Here is a 22,041-nt window from a genome sequence, read left to right as displayed (position 1 = left end):
ATAAGTACAGTGATTACATTTCCTGCCTGGGCAAAATCCATGCCGAAACTGCACTCTCTAAGGGCGGCTGTTCTCACTGTGAGAACATGCCCCTCTCCTCTCTGCGGCTAGCTTTATTTTCAGACAATGCCAACAGACCCCTTGTCAGAGATCAGAGCCCTTCTTCCCTGAAGTTGACAACAAACTAACGAAGTCATGGCGTGCCCCCTACTCTGCCCGCCTTCTGTCTCTGCAGTGCTCTCGACCTTAGACGGCATGGAGGAAAAGGGGTATGAAAAACTACCCCCACTAGAGGAAGCAGTGGCCCCGTATTTCTGCCCACCCACCGCCATTGTATGGAAGGCCAAAGTGTCACATGATCCATCAAAGCCGTGCAGAACGACTTCAGTTCTCGCCAGCCGTGCTTACGCCTCCGCTGGTCAGGCTGTCTCAGCCCTGCACACTATGGCAGTCCTCCAGGTGTTCCAAGCGAAACTCCTCCACTCCATGGACGACAAGGCTCCTGGCAGCCTTCCGCATTCTGCGCAGCGCCACAAAGTCCACCGCACAGGCTATTGGAAGGAGCATGGCCAGCCTAGTAGTGCTTGAGCTCCACCTGTGGCTCAACTTGACAGAAATCAAGGACGCGGATAAGACCACCTTCCTTGACTCCCCCATCTCTACCAATGGCCTCTTCGGCCCAGCGGTGAGCAGCTTTGCTGAGGCACAGATGTCTTCGCAGGCCATGCGACACTTCCTACCGAAATGCTCCAGCTCTGCTTCAGGTCGTCAAAAGAACGCGCCGACCCAGCAGCCAGCCAAACCAGCGCCGGCGGTCTCTCAGCCCTGCCCAGTGGCTGACACCAGACAGTGCCCACAGGCAGCGAAACACTACCCATTCCCTAAACGCCAGGGCCCCAGCCTAGGATTACGCTGGACCCTGAGCCTCAGATGCCTTCCTGATCAAAATGCAGCAAGGAAGAGAAAGGGGTTAAGTCTTGCTGCGGCCGGACCACCCCAGAAAAGAGCTCATGTGTTTCTCCCAGCCCCCTCTTCAGATCAGGCGGCTGGAGATGTTCCATTTGCAACCAAAGGGCCCGTTCCAGTTCCCGCAACATTGCAACCAAATGCTGTTTTAACAGCGAACAAAATAAAGCACAAAAATTCTCAACAAAAGAGCACTTTTACTCTTTCCTCACAGCTGCCCGCCTCCAAGCCTTAGATGGCGGCCTTAGACCTATCCTGAATCTCAGACACCTGAACCAGGCCCTCATGAGACGGCTATTCAGGATGTTAACAGCCAAACAAATACTCTCGCAAATTCGTCCAGGGATTGTTTTTTATCAGTGGATCTGAAAGATGCATACTTTCACGTCCAAATAGGCCCCCATCACAGACTATTCTTGAGATTCGCGTTCGAGGGGGTGGCTTATCAGTACACAGTCCTGCCATTCGAGCTGTCACTGGCATTTAAGCAGAAGTAGTGAGCATTCGAAGCAACCTGATAACATGATAATGTTGAATAATCATCCATGTTTGATGTTCTGGAGTCCTTATTCAAAGGTGTTGGGTTATCTGAAGTCTTCGTTAATAACAGGCTGGATCCAAGCTGGCGATGGTATAATGTCTAGTTACCTTGTGATACTGAAATTGATAAAGATTGTTTTAATTATTTTATTCAATTGATTCATTAATGCATTCAAAGAATGATGTGCAATAATTAAAGAATGATGTAATTACTTTTTATATACCTTTGTAATTTTATTACAAAGGTTATCCGCTTACTTACTCTTAAACATACCCAGGTATGGCACATAACCTGCTTTCTGGAATACCCCGCTGATCAGGAGACGACGAGCACGTGAACCATTATGCCGTGCAGTTTATATTTATCAAACAGTAAAAACGCCCCTTATTCCCACGCCCAAAATAAAGTGTCTGTGGATGAGAGCACGTAGTGAGGACTGATGGGACTTCATAGACGATGAGTGGTAGGAGAATTTTAGAATAACACTAATTTATGGCATTTTATTTAACAACAACAGCTCTTTCCGCTCATCCTACATCATTATGCCATTTTATGTCCTTGCACATGTGCAGTCCTTTCCAGTTTTGCATTTCCTTATGTTGTGGTTCTGCAGCATGTTACTGTACGTTTCATCTGTAATCATGTCTTTGGTCTTCAAACAATCAGCAATCTCCGTTATGAAATAAACTGTTTAAATCATTGAATCTAATCTAATCATTCTCAAATCATTGAATCTAATCTAATCTAATCTAATCTGTTTACAATAACAGATTCGGATTTAAACATACAAAAATATTCAAATGTGAAAGTTTAAATGCTCCTGTTTACAAAAAGAACTGTACTTTATATTGCATTTATGATGATTTTTTAAAAAATATATTTGTTGTATTATTGCTTTTAAAAATGTAAAATACAAAAGATAAATATGACCTGTGTGCTTTTTTCCCATAGCAACTTTTACATGTTTTTTATTTTTATTTTATGTGGTTATTTTTGCACAGTATTATAAAATAAAAACATCTTTCGAAATAAATTGTTTTCATAATGAGTTAAACATAAGCATATTACAGCGACAATCGACACATATTCATACAGTACAGTTGGGCCCAAAAACAAAATTTTAATCTGGATATAAATGTTATGTTTTAAAATAAAGAAAATAATAATTATTTGTTAAAAGTTATAAAAAAAATGAAAAAAAAAAATGAAAAAAGTTCAGAATCTGTATTTCATGGCTGTATAAAATTGGATGCTTCTCAAATCATGCTGGAGAATATGATCATGTTTTATGCAAATATCTGAAGTTCAAGCACAAATTAGGAAAATAGAAGCATCTGGATCTCTCTACTGTATATACATGTATAATGAAGCTGTAGCTGCCGTTTATGTCTCAAACTGACTGAAGTTCCTCTCTGATGTTCTCTCAGCATTACTGTGGTCTGTAGAATTCTGCATTTACAAAATATCCATCAGAGTCAAGAACATCCAATAAGAGTCTTTAGTCTTCAGACAGTCAGCAAACACTATCTGATGAAACACTCTGAATGAGTTCATCTCTGTGTTTTTTCACAAATTCAGATTCTAATTGAAACAACAAAAAAAGAAGGGGGTTGAAAATAGAAAGATAAATCAACTGATTGAAATGTAATTTTAAGGGGGACCCATTATGCAAAATTCACTTTTTGAATTTATGTTCATGTTTGAACATAAATCTGTCAGAAGTGTGTCTACACAACCACCCATAATTAGAAGTCCACCCACTCTTTTTTTTATATTCCCCATAAATCATAAACAGTGTCTCAAAATGAGTCGTTTGCGTGTCCTACACATTGTGACGTCACAACGTAACGGGTGCCGCCCATGCCGTTAGCTTGGATCCTCCACTGAGTGAGTAGCCTATATACACACACATACACATCTCTCTCTGATGTTCTCTCTGCATTACTGCAATCCACTGTGTCCAGACTCCAGTTCGTCTACTAGATGAGGTTCGTTCTCCTTCAGAAGTCTGTAGAATTCTGTTTTAACAGAAGCTCCTCCTGAGTCGAGAGCATCCAACAAGCGTCTTGTTTTCTCCTGTCGTAGTTTTGCAGAGTGAATGTTACTGTACATTTCATCTGGAATCATGTCTTTGGTCCTCAGACCATCAGCAATCGCCATCACTGATGAAACTCTCTTAACGAGTTTATCTCTGTGTTTTTTCACAAATTCACATTCTGATTGAAACAACAAAAAAAGATTAAACTTCCTTTTCAGAAGGTTTTGTGAAAAAAGAATGAGCAACTACTGCAATTGTACTTTGAGTTCATACCCATGATCCCTCTGAGAGCCGGGCCTTCTACATCTTGACCGGATTTTCCTAATGAAATAGAAAAATCTGTCACAGAAAACCTTATTAAATTAGGAAATTATGAAACCAGGGACAATTAAATTTTTTGTCAACAGAAATAGTATCATTAAAGTATTTATTACAATGATAAACTTCATAGATCATAATATAAAGACTTCCTTCATATATCATAATATTCTATTTAGTCTAATTAGTGAAAATTTTTAAATCCTGATACACTTAAAACATTAATCAACTGTATGTCAAACAAAAGCACACATCTCAGGAAAGATATTATTGTTTTAATTCATATAATATTACGGAATCCGGTTTTCAACTTTATATGACACTTCTTTTAGCAATCAGGAATAATGTGACTGAAGCAAACGAAACCTAATTGCTACCTACCTACATATAATTATGTGGCATAGGTTAAATCCTTTCTATAAACATATTGATCAGCTGTTAAGTCTATTTTACAGATTAAAACTTTCATATGATAACTAGTGTTGTAATTGCACACAACTTCACATCCATGATACATTCTGGCATGATAGTTACTAGCATCATCTGTCATTCATTACCTGTGAGAAGGATTCGTCGTGGAACCCACACTTCCTTCCCATTAGTTTTATCCAAAAGACTCAGCTTGACCTCCTCAGTGTTGACATTCACAAACACTTCAAATGTGGGATGATAGTTTGGACCAAAATTACACTCAAATATCTCAGTCTGAAAATAATAAAGGCAAAAAGAATAAAAGCTCAGATAAACCACTGTGTAAATTCTTAACACAACTAAAAATCAAGAAACTATTTCAACATTATCTAAACTTGTTAATGTTCATAATGACTTCACCCTAGGCTGGAAGAGTGTGTATAGACATTTTTCTATAATAAATGTCTTTTTATGAATTCAATAGTCTATACTTCATATAGAGACATAGGCCTATAATATTAATTAGCGTAATAATATAGATTGCCCTTTGTCTTTCCATTTGTGCTGTTTTACAGGAAAACTCATCATGCCATTATTTTCAAGTGAACTTTTTGCCTGTATGGTGATTAGAATCCCTGTTTTGGACTCCCGCCTTGAATTTAAGAATGCAATGCGTTCGCTATGTGGAATGGAGCTTATTCTACGGTGTGGTATAGGTATGGTTTAAGGTTTATCATCGGGTTTAGGTTTCCTGAACAACTTTTACGAAAGTTGAGTCAATGTGTTAGACCTTTTGCTCCATTAACTGACAGTTAATCAGATAAGAAAAATAATAGGAGTTCCACATTTAGTCTAACATTCATTGTTTATATCTGTGCAAGTAAAACATGCAGTGCAGTGTTGTAAGTTACAGTATGAATGCTTAGCTAGTGGAGTAATGTGTGAAGTAACTGTCTTTGGGCTCTGTGTTTTGTTCCTTTACAGATTGATTACATGCCCAAACTGCTACATTACACACTAAAGATAAGGTAAAATTAAAAAAAAAGTCTAACCAGTCCCCTTTAATATTATAAATAATGTTTAAATCAAATATGATGTTACCTCTGGCTGTACTGTAGATTCCTCTGGTTGACAACACAGACTGTATTCTGTTGCAGGAGTAAGAGAACATTTTGAACTGGTTTTAATGTGTGTATTCTCTGCATGCTGGTCCTTGACCTTAAGGGAAAAAGAAGCTGTGAAAGCCAGTGTTAAGGTGACAGCAGTAACCAGAGGCAGTTCTAGGGTTTGTGGATATTTGGGGCTTTAGCCTAGACCTCTGTGGATGCAAATGGAGCCAATTTGCCAAGCTGCATTGCCCATAAACTACAATGTAAACGCATTTAAGAAATAAATCACTTGTTGCGCAACAAAAAAAACAATGTGACTTTGCCTCAAAGACTATCCTGTGGACTAACCAGCAAATTAATTACATTTCTAAGCATCTCAAATGTTGGTTTGGTCATTGGCCAAAGTCTGTCATCAAAAATGGTTGTGTATAATTACCTCCCAGAACTTTCTCACACTGTTGCGTTTTCAAACACTAGAAATCCATCTCTGAATGCAAGATTTATTGTGTTTCGTCAATGTGCTCTGAGGCGCAAGTAATTTATGATGTAGCCTACGAAAAAAAAGCCACAGTGGCTTCCCCAATTGCAGCAACTTTCATTTTTATTAGATATTTTGCGTAAATTTTCCAGGACGTGATAATTATGTTCTCTTGAATACATGGGATGGAAACTGTGATTTATTGACAAAATGTTTTATGCAATATTCCAATGTTGTGCATATGTTAAATTCACAACTTAGGATGGAATTATAACCTAGTGACACATGGAAAAATAAATTAGTGAATTCACTCCCGCATTTAAAGCAGTACTAGGTAGGTTTTGCTCTCGGGGTCCCCCTACAGTTGGGAAACAGTATTGTCCTCTACTACTGTCGTAAACTCTGTCATTCTACATCAGGGGATGCATCGCACGTGCATTTATTGACATGACAACCATGATAGCCCTGAACACTGCAGGAGTTCACATGCAGGTGTTCTGCTTGCGTCGCGTGTGAAATGTCTTCATCCCAGGTAACGTTACAGTGGCATATATTTCAGCATGTCATATGAATATAATTTCATGGGTTTTATTTTTTTTTCAAACGCCAAATGATCGCGATGCTCACGTTTACAAGCCAGCGTCGTTATAGTAGCCTAGTCTATTGGTTCCCGTTTTACAGAATCTATATGATACTTCAATTCATTGTTTGAGTGGAAGGTAATAACCATTTATCGTCAATATTATAATATCAAGCTACCATAGATGAATCTGCAAATTTGAAAAATCGATTTGCATTATAGCTTGAGGTAAGACAAATAAACAAATATCACAGACATGTTAGGTATCCTAAAATATGATTTTGTACGTCTTATGTATTTACTTGCAAGAATGTAGCCCCTGTTGATCCTCGTCCTGCCTTTAATCCGATCACTTTCTTGTTTCCTCTTTTTGCTTTCCTCCGACAAAACCTTTGCTTTCTTATTTTTCTGTGCTGCTTAGGCCATGACTATAACATTCGGCAAACAAATGATAGTTGGGCTCGCACGTCCGAATTTAAGGAAGTGGGGGTGGTGGTGGAAGTGACGTATATGCCGTAAAGCAGTCGAATTTTGTAGTTCTTTTTTTTCTCGGGTTACTACCCGAAACCCGAAGTTTAAAAGTACGATTAAAAACAATACAGACCCCGTCATGCTATGGCAGACGTGTCATTCAACCTATTGTAAGTCGATGTATCATCACAAGAGTCTTGAAAATATATTATAAAGGTTGAAAAGTTACCTAGTGCTGCTTTAAAGTCGGTATTAAACGGAAGTTGCAATAGTCTTTTCTTCCCTATTGTGATGTATATCAGAGTAAAACAGCTTCTTGAAGGTTTATCCAAGAATAAAGTTTTGGCGGGACTTCATTTTGTCCATTGGAATTGATTGGATCGTTGTGGTTTGCTATTGCTGTGATCTCATGAGAGTGACAGTTTGTCCCACTCTGTTCCGCCTTTTCAATTCTATTAAAAAAATAAAGAATTGTTGATTTTGAATTCATGGTAACTTTAAAAACATTTATAACTCCTGAAAATCTGCAGTGTACACAACCATTGGTCCTCTTAGCAGCATGAAATATAAAGCCTTTATTCAAATTGTGAATTGATTATATTGAGAATGCGATATAGTAAAATCATTGAAGCTGTCAACCTTTTCCCCTCAAGCTTATGTGTTCTGCATTCTCATGAAAACTCTTTACAATCAGCGAAGTTGACTGTAGTGAATTTCCACTTGATATGGATGTGCGAGTGTGTGTCAAGATAAACCTGTCCAAATATCAAGACCCATTTTCATACATTTGCATTCATTTGAAAACAGGAAAAAAATGATGATACCTCTGACAGTGGAACATTCAATGGGAGCAAATGGACATCCAGAATATTTTCTCTCTGTCTCTCAGTTATTGGTCGCAGAAAGACAAGTACTTGGCCACAGATAAGGGAAGGAGAAAAGATCCTTTTTAAGAGCCCAAAGATTGAGAGATCTGTGATGTCAATCATCACACGAGTTTCAGTCACTTGGAGAGGCTGCATTATTGCTATATTACCACCAGTTAAGTGTGCTACAGCCAAGCCGTCCTTGCTTTCCTCTGTAAAACACATAAGAATGGTAGATTATTATATAATATTATTGCACATAAAATGGTTTTCCAACAAAGATGATTATTTATACCGTCAAAAAAACTGTGAGAGTTATCATTATATGCATCCATTATATTTAGAAATAAACATACCAGAGATTTCACAGTGTGGAAAGTGCAATCTTGAGATTGAACCATAAAAACAGTCAATGTTGTACAAGGGTCCTGCAGGCTGCATCTGACCCAAACCATCTAACAGACGAGGATCCCATGAGACAGTTTTATACAGCACCTCTCCCTCTCCCTCCATCACAAACACAAGGTTGGTCAGACTGCAACGAAACTGACCAGCATGTGGACACACAAACCTGGAGGACAAGACATATTGACATTATTAAAACACAATGGCCTGCATCTTTTATTATGTGATAATGCATAGTGTAACGCAACAGATTTGGGGGTGTGGATCATGTTTTAGTAAGATCAATGCAACTAAATCAGCAATTTACCAGAAACAGGGAAGAAGTTCAGAAATTGAGGTTTATAAATTCAAATAAACAATGCTGAGGCAAAAATACAGTACAATACAATAACTAAAATAAAATAAAATAAAATACAAATTTGACATTTTAATTATAGTCCAGGTGGTGTGTGAAAATGTTAATTTTTTTCATAAAAGCAATGAAATTTGGTACACTTGTACAGTTTGGGGCCCTGAACATTTTCAGAAATGGAGCCATCGCAAAAATGCCTCGTGCTACCATATAAAACATCATAAACTGTCTGTTGCATGCATGTTGTGTAACGTGCAAAAATCTTAATCCTTTTGTTCATTAACCCTGACAATACAGTGACTGCAAATAGTAGAATATTCAATATTACCTTAGCAACATGGCTCAAAAAGAATGTCAAACAAAGATTTACTTAAAATCTATTTCGGAAACACGTTTGTTTGATTGTTTTTGTTGTTGTTGAACCTATACTTTAGTCTCCTTCACAGTCTCTCCTCCACATTGACTGTGGAATATGCACCATAAGGAGGCTTCTTTGAAGTACACCTAAGTTTGCACCACACACACACACACACACACACACACACACACACACACACAAAAAGGTTCTTCAGCGGTTCTTTGGGGTGGTTGAGGTGCAATGAAGATAACGTGGTTCTCAACCTTTTTGCCCCCAAGGCCCCTCTATAAGGAACCTCAGAAAAGCAACCCAAAAAAAGGTGATTCAAAACAGCTTTTGCCATTGTTGTAAATTCCCATTCATAGCAAATATATGAGAGTGATGTAACATATCTAAAATCTAAGGAGGAGAATGGGGTGGTGGTGGGATGCAATAAGACAGTTTGGATACTGAGAGTTGTCAGTTGCAGTTTAAATTATGTGGGAGGAATACCATTGGAGGATGAGAAAAAGATAATACATGGTGATTGACTGTGGTCTTTGAATGAATGTACCTCTTATGATTCTACACAGCACCATTTGACAAAGATTCTGTATAGCCCCTTTAAAGATAGGTGCTATATAGCACTTAAAGTGTTTTTTTTATTTTTATTTAGAGTGCAGGCTGTGGCCTTGTCTTTCCAATCATCAAAGACTTTCTGCATTAGCCTGGCCTGTGTGGCAAGCTGCGAGGCCGAGGGACCGTGAGAATGTGGCGTGTCTCACCGAGGAGCTCGGACGCATAAAAGGAGGAGCGACGACAGTGAAGGACGAGAGAAGGCCTGGACTTTACGTTGTGTTTTATTTACGGTTTGTTATGTGTGTGCGTGGCAGTCGTCCGTGAGGGGCTGCCTCTTTTACTTTCATTTTGTTTGTTTTACTGATTAAAATCCTTTGAGTGTTCGCCGGTTCCCGCCTCCTTCTTCCTTGAACAAAGAACTGTATTACAGCCTGGTTCTCTCCCATCATTAGAACTTCAACAAAGATAAACAGGAGCCTCAACTCTAACTCTTTCCTGGTCAAAACTCTTAACCCTAGTAACTATAAGTAGAGAAATGTAACACACATTATCTTGTCCAAAAAAAAAGTTCAATACCTGAATGTTTTCTTGTGTCTGTCATCTTCTTGAAGTAGTTCAGGTGTGAACAATTCTGCATCTTCTGAAGACTGAAGTAAAGAAAAGAATAAAGGGGATAATTTATCCTCCAAATTATTATTATTTAAAAGATTACGTGTTACATTTCTGTAAACATTCTGAATATTGGGGTTTTTACATAATTAATTAGACACCAAAACTTCAATAAGGGTTATGTGATTACAAAATATTGTCAAGAAAATGCTGAAAGGTTGTGGGTCCATAGGCATTACATGCATTTGAATTCTCATCTGTATCATTGTTATTAGTTGAACGTATTATAGCTTCAAAAAATTCTCCAGATTCACAGTAATTGATCACACAGAAATAAAGTTGTTATAATGAATTGTTATTCACAACAGAAGTAGATTTGCATTTCCTGAAATACAATACCAGTGTTTGCAAGGCAATGTTAAATGTTTTGGTAAAATGATGTGTGGAAAAAAATGCTACTGCTACTCACTGATTGTGCTGCTGATGATGATCTTCTGTGTGTATTGTTACCTAAAGTTAAAGCACCTAAACAAACAGAAAACTGGCTTTGGTAAATACAGTAAAGAATACATAAAAAGGAATATATAAAAGTAAATAAAACAGGTTCATCTAGGATGCCTACTGTTTATTTCTCTCCATGACATGATTAGGATGTCAGTAAATAAGTAGATAATTAGTCAGTAGATAATTAGATTTATTTTCAGCAGAATGGGTTACAATGAGTTACATAAGGAAGGGTTATTTAAGAGTTCTGGATTTACAACAGTAAATATTTTGCTTACTTCTGCTCTCACTCTTTTCTCCCTTCATCTTCAGCTCCTGCACTGTGAAACTGTCTGGTTGAATCAATACTGATTTCCCCCAGCTAATGAGAATAACATTCAACACTGATTATGAACATGACTACAAAATTATTAAATATCCTTAAAGAAAATATCCTTGGCTGTTGATTATTGTTTGTACACAGAAAAATAATCTTTACATTGCACTGAAAGAAAATGCAAAGTAAATATCTCATAAAGAAATCTTACACAGTCAGAGTCCAACCCATCTGCTTCAATGATTGCTTCAGGGGCATGATTTGCGCCGTGTTTGAATTACTCAAATTTAAACTGAAAAAGATTAAAAAAATTAACTACATACTACAACTGTAAGAGCTTCTAGTTCACTGTGTTCAATGGTTAGGAAAAACCTAAAGTTATTAAGATATTAATATCAGCAAACGGGGGTAAAAAAGAATAAAACCTACTTAAATGCACAGATATTGCTGTAGTTACCTGAGTTCAATCAGGCTGGGACAGGCCTGAATGAGGGACAGGATATCAGACGCAAATGTGTCAGTAATTTCTGATATCTGCAGACAGACTTTCTTCAAACCAGACACTGACTGCAGGAATGTACACAGTTCCTTTTTTAACTGAAAATGCCTAAACAACAAAAAATTCTTAAAAATCAACATAAAACATTTTTAATTTACAAGCTTTCAAATTTAAGAATAAAAACGAAAACGCTAAATAACATTTGTACATAGATCATGATGTAAAAACTTTTTTGTAAAAAAAAAAAACTTTCCATTAAAAGATATGAAAATAGAAAGAATAAAGCTTCAACTCACATGGAGAATGCAGACTCGTTGTGTGATTTCACCCAGTTGATGGTGGAAACCACTGAGCTTGGACAGGTTAGAGTTAATGATGTTTCATTGATCACTAGTGTGCTAAAAGACAACCTGAAGCAGATATAAAATAATTTTAGTATAGGTTTATACTAAAAATCAAGTGTTAAGATGAGACCACACATTTGTATGGGACAAGTAATGTAAAGTTTCTTACGTGATGTCTTCATCTCTGACTGACACAGTGACACTGTTTTTAAGCTCCTTTATACTAGCAATTAAAATAAAGGTAATAAGTGCATTAGTAACTGAATAATTAGATATTACATAAAACTTGTGAAATATACTGAGTTATAGAATATGGCATTAACTAATTTTCAATGTATACAATGCTGAATGTGTTTTTATAATGTAATGCATATTTAATTTTAGAATTACATCAGTTTATTCAGAATCTTTCCTTTACCAACAGCTGAGATCAAACCAACAACATCGTCTGAAATGTGATCCATCATCAACCTTTGAAAGTAAAAAGACAGTATATCAGATAATATGTAATAATCATTATAAAACTGTTAATTCTGTGCTTAAAAGCAATGTCCCATGATAAAGACTAGTAGTACTGAATATCAGATTACCCTCGAGGGTGAATCACAGCTTGTGTGATATTATGTATTAAAATTTGACATCAAACGTAGTGACAGCTTCAAACGTAGTGAATACATTGTGATTGCAGTAACTACAAATATGATGTAATGAATGTGTAATGAATTTGTCATGTATGTGTCAAAACTCACCACAGCTCTTTACAGTTGTCCAGTTCAGGCTGAAGCATCTTCAGATCATCAGATGTTACATGGAGTTTCAGGTTTCTGATGTGTTCACAGCACTGTAAACAGTACTTCAACACCCAAAAGTCTGTCCTTTTCAATCGAACATTAGACAGATCTATCAAAATCAAACCTTCCAAGACTTTCCCAACGAAGCTCTCCTCATGGAGCTCATAGAGACAATGGAGAATGAACAGCATGTGTTCATTTTGATATCTCTGTGAGCACCGATGGAGCCATTCCTCAAGCTGGCTTTCTATGTTGATAGAGACCGCCATGTTGTGTTTTTTAAAGAATAAGGAGATCCATTCTTTCTTACAGAGACCACAGAGGAACAGAATCACAGGCTGCAGAAGCTTTGCATATCTAACTTCTACATCTGCCATTGAAAAGTCTCTATCAGACCAACAGGACAAAGCCCATCCTCTCTCTACAATTTGAAGCAGCTCTCTCACTTTCCTCTGGGACTTTTCTTCATCCAGAAGAACATAGAACAGAGCAGTGAAGAACTCCTGAAAGCTGAGATGCTTGAAACCGAACATTGTCTCCTGATGGATTCTTCTCTTAGAGAGAATCTTGCACAGGAATGGACTGCCAGCAGGGTCTGAAACGGTTTCATTCACACTTTTTTCATCAAACAGGACCTGCTGTTCCAGCATCCCTCTCTCTGCCAGCTGACCCAGACTCCTCAGCAGGGTCGGGACGGACTGACTCAAACCCTGGCAGTGATGCTCCAGTAGAGTGGACACAAAGTCAATGTAGATGGAGGTGGTGGTTTCCAGTCCACTTGCTACATCTGCACCAACTCTGAACATCTCACTGATGATCCAGCAGATAACAGGGATGGAACAGGCAGTGAAGAGGGCTTCCTTTGCTCTCACACAGTCAAACTCTTTCCTGAAGAACTTCTGGAAGTATCCATCCACCTGACTCGCAGAAAAGACAATGATCTCCGTTAAATGCTGTCGTTCTTTCAGCAGCTTGTTCACATTGTTCTTAGTTCTGGTGGTGACCAGCAGTGTGGACTCAGGGAGTATGTATCTTCTCATAAAGCCATAAATAATGACCTCAGGTGGGGCTTTCTGAAGAGGATGAATGTGTGTTGACATGTCATAAATGTCCTGTGTGAGTCTCAGCTCATCAAATCCATCAATGATGAAAAGCACCATCTCTGATGAATGCTGTAGTACCTGTGAGATCTGATCAGATGTTAAACTGCAGCTGGAGCTCAAGAGCTCAATGAAGTTCATCTCCTCAGAAATACACATGAGCTCTTCACACCTCAGATAGAAAACTACAGTAAAATGTCTAGAAGAAAACCGTTCAGATGCCCAGTCCAACATGATCTTCTGTGCTATGAAGGATTTGCCACTGCCAGAGTCACCTTGGAGAATAAAAGTCGTCTTTGGATCCCAGACCATGAAAATAGAATTTAACAAAAAAACCACAAGCTCATCCACACTGATGATCTTAAAACTCTCTTTTTCATTTTTCTGAATGATCACCGGTTCAGTATAGAGTGCAGACTCTTGTTCACCAGACAGGATGCTCCATTCACTCTCATACTTCTGTTTGACAGACAACTTGTAGTGATGTACAATATCACAAACTCCTACAAGAAAATCAGATGATTAACTGACAAAATATACGAGTTTATTGCACTGAATCAAGTTTTTTTGCTTTTAAAAATGAATCTGAAAATCTAAAATACACATTTTGGGCATAAACTCTGAATGATCAGATTACATTTTCCAGTAATTTCTATCATCATACAGGACATAAAGTGGACAATTATCAGGAGCTGAGTCTAAATACACATTACTATGTGACATTCAGTAGTAAACAGAGAATGATTAAACAATTCACCAGTTTCTAACACGGTACACTTCTGACAGCTGTTCTTTATGAATGATTAAGCGTCTTGCTGTCATGTGGAATGAATCCAATATAATCACTTACATAAGCAATCTGTCTCAAAGATCCGATTTACATGCAGTCTGAACAACGCCATGGAGTGTTGTGTGTTTCAACTTGTATATAAAAAAACTTGTATATTTTTAGCCATCACAGCAGAAATTTTTGACGAGAAAATATGGGCCTACCTGTCAGGCTGTATAAACTTCCCAATGTAGCAAGGAAAGGCTTCAAAAACAAAAAAAATTTCATCAATGTCAATGATGGAAGGCATAATGATATTATAGCTTAAAAATTATTTCTTGTGAGACATTTTTTTTTTTACAAAAAATTTGATTCAGTTGTACCAATTACATTTACATTTATGCATTTGGCAGACGCTTTTTTCCAAAGTGACTTGCATTGTATTTAAGGTACACATTGTTTACATTTTGTCAGTTTGTGCTTTCCCTGGGAATCGAACCCATGAACTTGGCATTGCTAGCGCCATCGCTCTATTGTTTGAGCTACAGGAAAGCCAATTAATAGATACACAAGGTACAAAGTACACAAATCTAGTCTAAATGGGAGGTCAGCAAAGAACTTTCTCCCCCAAAAAAACTAACCTACACAAGACTTCTTGAACAATGTACACTGGAGGGAGTTATTTATTTGGTCAGAGTTATGAATGTTGTTTGGAAAAAAAGAAGCTCACAACTTGGAAGCATTGTGTTGCTGCTGTAGTGCCCAGCAAACAAACCATTGTAGGCCGCATTTACACTGCAGGCCTTGATGCCTAATTCCGATTGTTGACTAGTACATCCAATTTTTTTTGACAATCAGCTTACATCTTCTTTTAAAAGTGACCCATATCTAATATCTGCATTTATACTATACATTTGGCGAAATAACCCAATCAGGTAGACGTAATGACACGGAAAATCTGAAAAAGAAGTAGAGATGTTCCGATACCCTTTTTCCCTTCCCGATATCGATTCCGATACCTGGGCTCGGGGTATCGGCCGATACCGAGTACTGATCTGATACCTGGGTGTATATCAGCTCTATATACTACTAGCCCTGTATGAATTGCTAGAATTATTTTATGGTGTGCTTCAGACTTATCCCTTAATAAAACATGAACAAAAACATACAGTGAACTCCTGTATTTATTACAGTATTTTTGTTATCTGACATATATTTGACAGTAATATTATTTATTTTTCTTAAGCGAAAAAGAACTTCAAATGCAGCCACAAATCTAACACCGCAAACTGAAAAAGGATATTTTAGTTTTTTTGAAAACTATATTTTAGTTTTACAATATAACTGTAAATCTAGGAAAATAAAAAATATATATAAGAAAATAATCTCTTTACAACTTATAGTCCAGAAACAATTTTGTTAAATAAAAAGCATTTCAGTTTTTATATACAAAAGTACAAAAAAAGTGCAACAGTAGTCCTTTAAAAAAACTTTCACACCCATCTCGTCCATGGATTTTTTTCATGTTGCTTGCGTTGTCACAAAAGATGACGCTGTCACTGTGTCCACCCAGTGTGCTGTCAAACTTAGCAAAGATAGTGGGGTCACGTCACATCTCCAAATGTCCGTAGTACAGCTGATTGCTAGCTAAAGTTTCAAATACTTGTGCCACCCCTCGAAATTGCAGCCTGGCATATGAGACATGTCGCTGTTTTACTGGCTAGTTGGTTGGTCCAGTCTGAAATACTGCCAAACAGCAGACATACTGCTAACGCATTTCCATTTCTTCTTAGCTGCTCTAAACAGTGGTTGCTTGTGATAACACAGCACAACTTCCTGTGTTTGAATTCTGAGCAGCGAAGGAGAACCGATTTATTATTTGCAGCGTAAGGCAAAGCTAGCGGGCATAATAACTAGGTCGGTATCGGATCGGAACATGGGTTCAAGTACTCGCCGATACCGATGCCAGAATTTATTATGTCGTCGGGGATATTTCCAATACTAGTATCGGAATCGGAACTCTAAAAATAAGTATCAATAGAACAATTTGCAATGGATGAATATGGATGAATAATAATACAATCTTTTGCTTTCAACAACATTCTTTAAAGGTCAGCTAAATATTGATTGAAAAGAGTTGTGATTGTGGTTGGTGTCCTTGACATCATTCACACAAGACTCGCATTCACTGGGGAATATCCAAACTGTCCGCTTGCATGGCAGACGCAAATGCATGTATCTGATTCATATCAGATTTATTTCCACATATGAATGAGGCCTGAAACTGATCTGAGAATATCGGAATCCATGTGCTTTTTTAATGGAACATTTCCGATCTGTGCCACATGGGAGGAAAAAACAGAATTGGGTCACTTGTACCATGTAATGTAAATGCGGCCATAAAGTCAGTATGAACTCCACATACACTAGATTGCCAAAAGTATTGGGACACCCCTCCAATCACTTCCATTGCCACAGGTGTATTAGCTCAAGAACAGTGCGTAGAGAGCTTCATGGAATGGGTTTCCATGGCCAAGCAGCTGCATCCAAGCCTTACATCACCAAGTGCAATGCAAAGTGTCGGATGAAGTGGTGTAACGCACATCACCACTGGACTCTAGAGCAGTGGAGACGTTTTCTTTCGTTCAACATCAGTGTCTGGCCTCACAAATACACTTCTAGAAGAATGGTCAAACATTCCCATAAACACACTCCTAAACCTAAGTTGTGGAAAGCCTTCCCAGAATTTGTGGTTGAAACTGTTATAGCTGCAAAGGGTGAGCTATCTCCATGTTAAACCCTACGGATTAAGAACAGGATGTCATGTCATTAAAGTTAATAGTCGGGGAGCCAAAGTCTCAAAAATGGGTTGAACCTGACATGGTCTGCCATACTTTTTATTTGTGTTTTTTCTGTTAACGTTGACCCTAAGAACCAATAATTGGAGGGTCTGCTCTGCCGGAAACATCGCGAAAAAAAATTGTGGCCATTTTAGTGTATGCACCCTTTATTTTTTATCAGAAAAATGTGAAAAATGATTTTTTTCCTCAAATCCTCAGTGGATTGGGTAGGCTGTTAATAAATGTATTCCAGATACACAGAACACATGTGCTGACAACATCCACTGAAAAAATAATTTTTTATATTATATTGAAAGTATTTTTATATTTACTTCAATGGCAATCAACTATTTCCCCAAGTTATGACATCAGTCAATATGTCATTCTTTTCACCAAATAGTATACTCATTCCACAGAAAAAATCATAAAAATCTAACCAAAATCAATGGATCTGTGATGATTTCACTACTAGTTGGCGATCAACAAGCTCAGAACCTCAATAGAATTTTAGGCTTCTCTCAAATTTCCGAAAGACATACTGGATATTTAACATGGTTGTTAATGTCCACATTATTAAACATCATGGCCTAGGCATCTTTTCAATTTCAACATAACCCTGTTTTCCCAATGGAAGAGTGTTGGGATCTTGGCAACTGCTTGGCAGACAGCATGAAGCGGAATGTTCTTGCTCTTGCTGCTTAGGGCTGACTTTCACCTGGACTGACTTTCAACTGGTCGTCCTCACCTAACTGCGGAGTTGCATCTGTTATCATCTATGCCAGGTGGTTATTCAAGTTAGAGCTCACTCTTCGGGATGCGTCCAGGTATGATATCTCTAGCTGCAGTGACGGGTCTTCAGTCATACATCCAGGCATCTGCTGACTTCCACTGGCTTGAGCTGTTCTGGCTTCTCTTGCTTCCTTCCGGATCTGCTTAATTTGTTTCTGGAGGTCCTTCCATATTCTCTTTGCAGTGTTGTAGGAAGAGACTATGGTGTCATCTGGGGCCTCATTTATGAACGTTGCGTACGCACAAAAGAAGGCGTACGCCGCTCTCTACGCAATAATTGGTATTTATAAAAAGCAAACTTGACGGGAAAATGTGCGATCCTTCACGCAAGCTCTGACCCAGGCGTACGCACAAAAACGGGTGAAATGAGAAATGGCGACACCGTCGGCAGATGAAGAAACACGTGAAAGTGTGTGAAACTGTAGACCGTTGTGTAAAAGAAATGGCAATACTGCCTCTCATAAATAACATGAAAACTTCACAAAGCAAGTATTACAATTAACAGCCTACACGAACACGCGATCGATCTGCAGTGTAAAACAAACAAAATCAAACAAAAATTACAACAGAAATGAAAAAAAAGAAAAAAAAAGTGAAATATGTTCTGCAACAATATTGGCATGTTATGCAATTCATCCTCATAAATAATATGGTAAACAGAACGCAATAATGTACAAAACTGATATTCTCGTCAATGTGTCTGTCTGGCGGAACAGATATAGATGCAATTAGACAGATAGATAGATAGATAATTAGGGAGATATATAGATAAATAGATAGATAGATGTATTAATTGTCCACTGGGGAAAGTTGTTTTCATAGTAAAAATTTCTTCATCAGCTACGGAATCATGGTATTCATGCAAATGCCTTTAGTTTGTTTTATTTTCGATAAAATAACATATGACGTATGTCTCAACCATTCAGAAAGCTGCAAGAAATTACATTTGCACTGAACTATTTCCCATTTCCACGTAGATAATAGGGATAGGGATTAATAGGGATTCCCCAATAACTGCCGGCAGTCTCTCATCAAGAGGCTCAGCTCCGGTGTTTCCTCTCCTCCACCCGTGGCAGACTCACTCTGGCCATGGAGCGCTAGACACTTTTTTGCCTCGACTTTGATGTCCGATCATTTCTTTTTTTTTTCGGCCACGGTCCGAGGTTGTGAGGCGACAGCATTTACGGCGTCTGCAACCTTTTGCCACTCAAGTGCCTTTTTGGCATTAGTAATGCCCACACTGTGCCCTCCAAAAAATATTTTTCTCCTCTTTTCCACCTCGCCAACGATAATTTCTACTTCACATTGAGTGAAGTTACGTTTTTTTGATTTCCTCTCTGTATTTGCCATGATTTCGCAATCGATGAATATTAACTTGTGGGCGTCTCACGGACTATTTATGGGCAACTATGGGCGTGACATGAAGCCGCAAAAGCTGCGCTACATTTAGAATTGATTGTGATTTATTAAGGGAAAACTGCGTAGGATGTGCGTACGCACGGTTTTATAAATCCAAATATTTCTGTGCGTACGCATGTCCTATGTTTCATCCGTACGCCACTTCTGACGCAAATCCTACGCAAAGTTTTATAAATGAGGCCCCTGGTGTCAACTCAGATATTTATATCATCAGAGGATTTTTTCCAGAAATAAAATGCATAATTCTCTCGTCTCAGGGGGATATGAGGGGGGAAAGTACCATAATTTGAATATACTACCGGGTTTCTACTGATACAAAGCTTAATGCAAAATCACTGAAGTAACCCTTAAAGTTCCTTCAAATTTGAGAGCATGCAGCCAGCCATTGTCACCATGGAATAATTTAAATGAGCTGGATGAAAGAGCTTGACTTCTGGCTTTTCAACTTTTTTCCTCTTCTGGTCAACAGTTTTACGATCTGTGTACTTCGCACAACATTGTGTGTGCCACAAAATATTCCTCCCCAGAAAGTCACATTGAGGTTTCAGCCCATTTTCAAGTCTGTATGAGACATCATCCTTTCTGTTGGTTACAGCATATAGGAGGGAAGGGTAGCCTTGATTTGTCAGTTTCTGAAGAGGACCAGCGACATTTTCTGACATATTATGCAAGCAGTATAGTTGGGACTGAGCAGCTTTCTCTTCAGCTGTTTGGTTGAGAACTCAGGCTTCATCCTTAATTCTTCTCCAATTCCCATCACTCCTCTCCTGTTCTCTCCTGTTCACTCCTCTCCCCTCTCCTCCACGCTTCTCCTCTCTTGTTTAATCCTCTTCTCTTCTCTTCTCTTCTCTTCTCTTCTCTTCTCTTCTCTTCTCTTCTCTTCTCTTCTCTTCTCTTCTCTTCTCTTCTCTTCTCTTCTCTTCTCTTCTCTTCTCTTCTCTTCTCTTCTCCCCTCTCCACTCCTATTCTCTCCTATTCCATCCACTCCTCTCCACTCTTCTCTCTTGTTCAATCCACTCCTGTACTCTTCACTCTCTAGTCTCCTCTCCAGTCCACTCCACTTCTCGCCACTCTTCTCCTCTCCACTCTTCTCCTCTTCTACTCCTCTCCTCTATTCTCCTCTTCCCTCTTCTCCTCTCCATATCTCTCCACTCCACTCTTCTTTCCTGGTCAATTCACTCCTCTTTTTCCTCCACTATTCTTCTCTCTTGTTCATTCCACCCCTATCCTCTTCACTTTTCTCTCGTCATTCCACGCTTCTCTTCTGTTCAATCCTCCACTCTTCTTTCCACTCCACTCCTCTTTACTGTCCCAATCCTCTGCTGCCTTCTCTTCTTACTAACTTTTCCTCCACAGCAAACCCAATAAGATCAGAACCAAATCTGCAAATGGGAAATATTGTGCATTCAGGTGAAAGAAATCATCTCGGGTTACGACTGTAACCCTTGTTCCCTGAAAAGGGAACGAGACACTGCATCTAACGACACTTTGGGGACGCTCCCTAAGCATAGCGATCAAGCAGAGGCTCCATACGTCTCGTTCCATTCTCAGGGAACAAGGGTTACAGTTGTAACCCGAGATGTTCCCTTTCGTGGGAACTCGCACTGCATCTAACAACACTTTGGGGAACGAATACCCACTAGGCCACAAGAGAATCACGCCAACCCTAGTGTGAAGCTGGAACCCAGGCACACTTAGGACGCGAGCACCCTAGCGCCAGGCGTCGCAGGGAGTTGCAGATTGTAGAATCTAATGAAGGCGTGCGGGGTGGCCCACCCGGCTGCCTCGCCGATCCTCCTGAAGCGAGATTCCAGAAAGGAGGGCCACAGAGGATGTCATGTCTCTGGAATGAGCCCTCATGGCTATCAGTGAAGGCAAATTACACACCTGATAAGTCGTGGCTATAGCCTGGACAATCCACTTACTGATTGTCTGTTTTGACGCAGGCAGCCCTTTCTTGGATGAGCCAAAGCACACCAACAACTGGTCTGACTTCCTCCACTGTGAAGACTTCTCCAGATAAACTCTTTTTTCCAGAACTCTGCTCTGACCGGGCAGAGCAGGTGAAATCTCCTTTCTTCCACCGTCACGTGAGGTGGAGGATGGAAGGCCTAAAGAACCACTGACCGTGCCACACTCGATGGCACCTTGGGCACATAGCCCGGCCTTGGAAGTAAGATGGCCTTAATTCCGCCAGGGACAAACTCCAGGCAAGTTGGCGTAACCAACCCCGGTCCCCCACCCTCCTCAGTTAGTGATAGCAAGAAGAAAGGCCACCTTAAAGGTCAGGTTCTTTGCCTCAGCTGACTCGGTTCGAAGGGGGCCGCAGACAACCCTTCCAGAACCACTGCCAGAGGTCAAGTTGGGACACTGGACCGAGTTGCAGTCCTCATCGTCCGAGCTCCACGGAGGAAACGTACAACCAAATGGAGCTCAGTAAGGTCTCAACTACACCTCCTGATAGGCCCGCCTCTAGGTACCAGGCCCCCTCAGGGGCCAGACCCAAAGGTTCCACAGCTCTGGCCAGGGGTGAAATATTGTGCCCCCTGCCTGAGACGGGAGGCCTGCTAGCAGTGCTACAATGTTCGAGAACCATACCTGGGTCGGCCA

The 22,041-nt window shown here is 39.2% G+C and overlaps 1 protein-coding gene across 1 annotated transcript; it reads right to left on the bottom strand.

Moving 5' to 3' along the window:
• Window positions 1–2,457: 2,457 nt before the first annotated feature.
• On the bottom strand, window positions 2,458–17,996 carry nlrb5 (NOD-like receptor family B, member 5; the record flags this gene model as incomplete). Its single annotated transcript, XM_079820473.1, has 17 exons — window positions 2,458–3,723; window positions 3,819–3,884; window positions 4,421–4,568; window positions 5,376–5,509; window positions 5,820–5,838; window positions 7,737–7,990; window positions 8,135–8,349; window positions 10,028–10,098; window positions 10,530–10,585; window positions 10,843–10,925; window positions 11,092–11,172; window positions 11,338–11,487; window positions 11,676–11,789; window positions 11,893–11,946; window positions 12,114–12,194; window positions 12,473–14,117; window positions 17,939–17,996. 17 exons carry the CDS (start codon window positions 17,994–17,996, stop codon window positions 3,449–3,451), a joined length of 3,504 nt encoding a protein of 1,167 aa, XP_079676599.1. The 3' UTR covers window positions 2,458–3,448.
• Between the last annotated feature and the right edge of the window lie 4,045 nt (window positions 17,997–22,041).

This window comes from Gobio gobio (assembly GCF_949357685.1).
Source record: "Gobio gobio genome assembly, chromosome: 6".
Classification (NCBI taxonomy): Eukaryota; Metazoa; Chordata; class Actinopteri; order Cypriniformes; family Gobionidae; genus Gobio; species Gobio gobio.
The sequence above is the reverse complement of the archived record's forward strand: the minus strand, read 5'-3'. Positions and strand labels throughout refer to the sequence as shown.